This window comes from Corapipo altera, unplaced genomic scaffold, assembly GCF_003945725.1.
Source record: "Corapipo altera isolate COAL_440 unplaced genomic scaffold, ASM394572v1 61432, whole genome shotgun sequence".
NCBI classification, from domain to species: Eukaryota; Metazoa; Chordata; class Aves; order Passeriformes; family Pipridae; genus Corapipo; species Corapipo altera.
Genome location: NW_020885843.1, coordinates 7,670 through 9,075, shown reverse-complemented (window position 1 = coordinate 9,075; position 1,406 = coordinate 7,670). Strand labels below are relative to the sequence as shown.

Here is a 1,406-nt window from a genome sequence, read left to right as displayed (position 1 = left end):
TGGGGGTGACCCTCCCCTGGGGCTGGGGGTGACACCCTCCCCTGGGCTGGGGTGACCCTCCCTCCCCTGGGGCTGGGGGTGACACCTTCCCCTGGGCTGGGGGTGACACCCTCCCCTGGGCTGGGGTGACACCCTCCCCCCAGACCGGGGGTAACACCCTCCCCTGGGCTGGGGTGACACACTCCCTCCCCCTGGGCTGGGGTGACACACTCCCTCCCCTGGGCTGGGGTGACACCCTCCCCTGGGCTGGGGGTGACACCCTCCCCCTGGGCTGGGGGTCCCTGGCCCCCCGGGCAGGACTCACGTGCTCCAGGAAGAGGTGCAGCTCCGGGTGTTGGGCCGGGTGCAGCGTGGCCTCGTAGAGGGGCAGGAAGATGTTCTCCAGCATCTCCTGGAAGTTGGCCAACTGCCCCTTGGTGCGGTACACGTCACTGTGGGAATGGGAACGGGAATGGGAATGGCTGGGACCATCCCTGGCCACGGCCTGGCCAGCGGGGATTTGGGATGGGATGGAGGAACAGGGGCTGGGAATTGGGAAATTGGGGATGGGAGCGGGCAAATGGGCTGAATGGGAATTGGGAATGGGACTGGAGGAATGAGGGAACTGGGGAGGGAATTGGGGCTGGGGGAACTGGGGAATTGGGGATGGGAATGAGCAAATGGGGGCAGAGTGGGAATTTAGGATGGGAATGGGCAAGTAGGGAACGGGAACAAGGGAATTGGGGATGGGAACAGGCAAATGGGGCTGGATAGGGGAATTGGGGATGGGATTGGAGGAATGGGGGAACTGGGGAGGGAACTGGGGCTGGGGGAACTGGAGAATTGGGGATTGGAACGGGCAAATGGGGCTGAATGGGAATTGGGGATGGGATCGGGTGAGCAGAGAACTGGAGGGCGGGAACTGGGGGCAGGAATGGGGCAGTGGGGCAGGGTGGGAATGCAGGAGCAGGGCAGTGGGGCAGGGTGGGGGGCAGGAATGGGGCAGTGGGGCAGGGTGGGGGGCAGGAACGGGGAGGTGGGGCAGGGGGCGGGGCCGGTCCCTGGGGGTCCCGGGGGTCCCCCCACTCACAAGAGGCGTGGCACCTGCACGAGCCAGCGCACGTTGTTGGAGTGCACGCGGTGCTGCACCGCCCACCGCGCCAGCTTGGCCCACTCGTCCCGCGAGCGCCCGTAGATGGAGAGGCGCAGCTCCGCGTTCTGGTACTTGCTCTCCTCCAGGTCTGCCATCACCTCCTGCGGGACACGGGCACTGTCACCTCCTGGCCACGGAGGGGACACTGGGGGATGTGGCCACCTTAACCCACGGCACGGCGGGGACGTGGGCACTGTCACCTCCTGGCCAAGGTGGGGACACTGGGGGACATGGGCACTGTCACCCCGGACATGGTGGGACAGGGACACTGTCA

At 66.6% G+C, this 1,406-nt stretch overlaps 1 protein-coding gene across 1 annotated transcript in view; it reads right to left on the bottom strand.

Annotated features, from left to right (window-relative positions):
* Window positions 1-304: 304 nt before the first annotated feature.
* Window positions 305-1,406, bottom strand: part of AMPD2 (adenosine monophosphate deaminase 2) — a gene marked incomplete at both ends in the record, with an annotated part of 8,756 nt that continues 7,654 nt past the window's right edge. Inside the window, 2 exons of the mRNA XM_027631994.1 lie at window positions 305-431; window positions 1,070-1,233. Coding sequence (XP_027487795.1) covers window positions 305-431; window positions 1,070-1,233 — 291 coding nt within the window. The remainder of the gene's footprint in view (window positions 432-1,069; window positions 1,234-1,406) is intronic.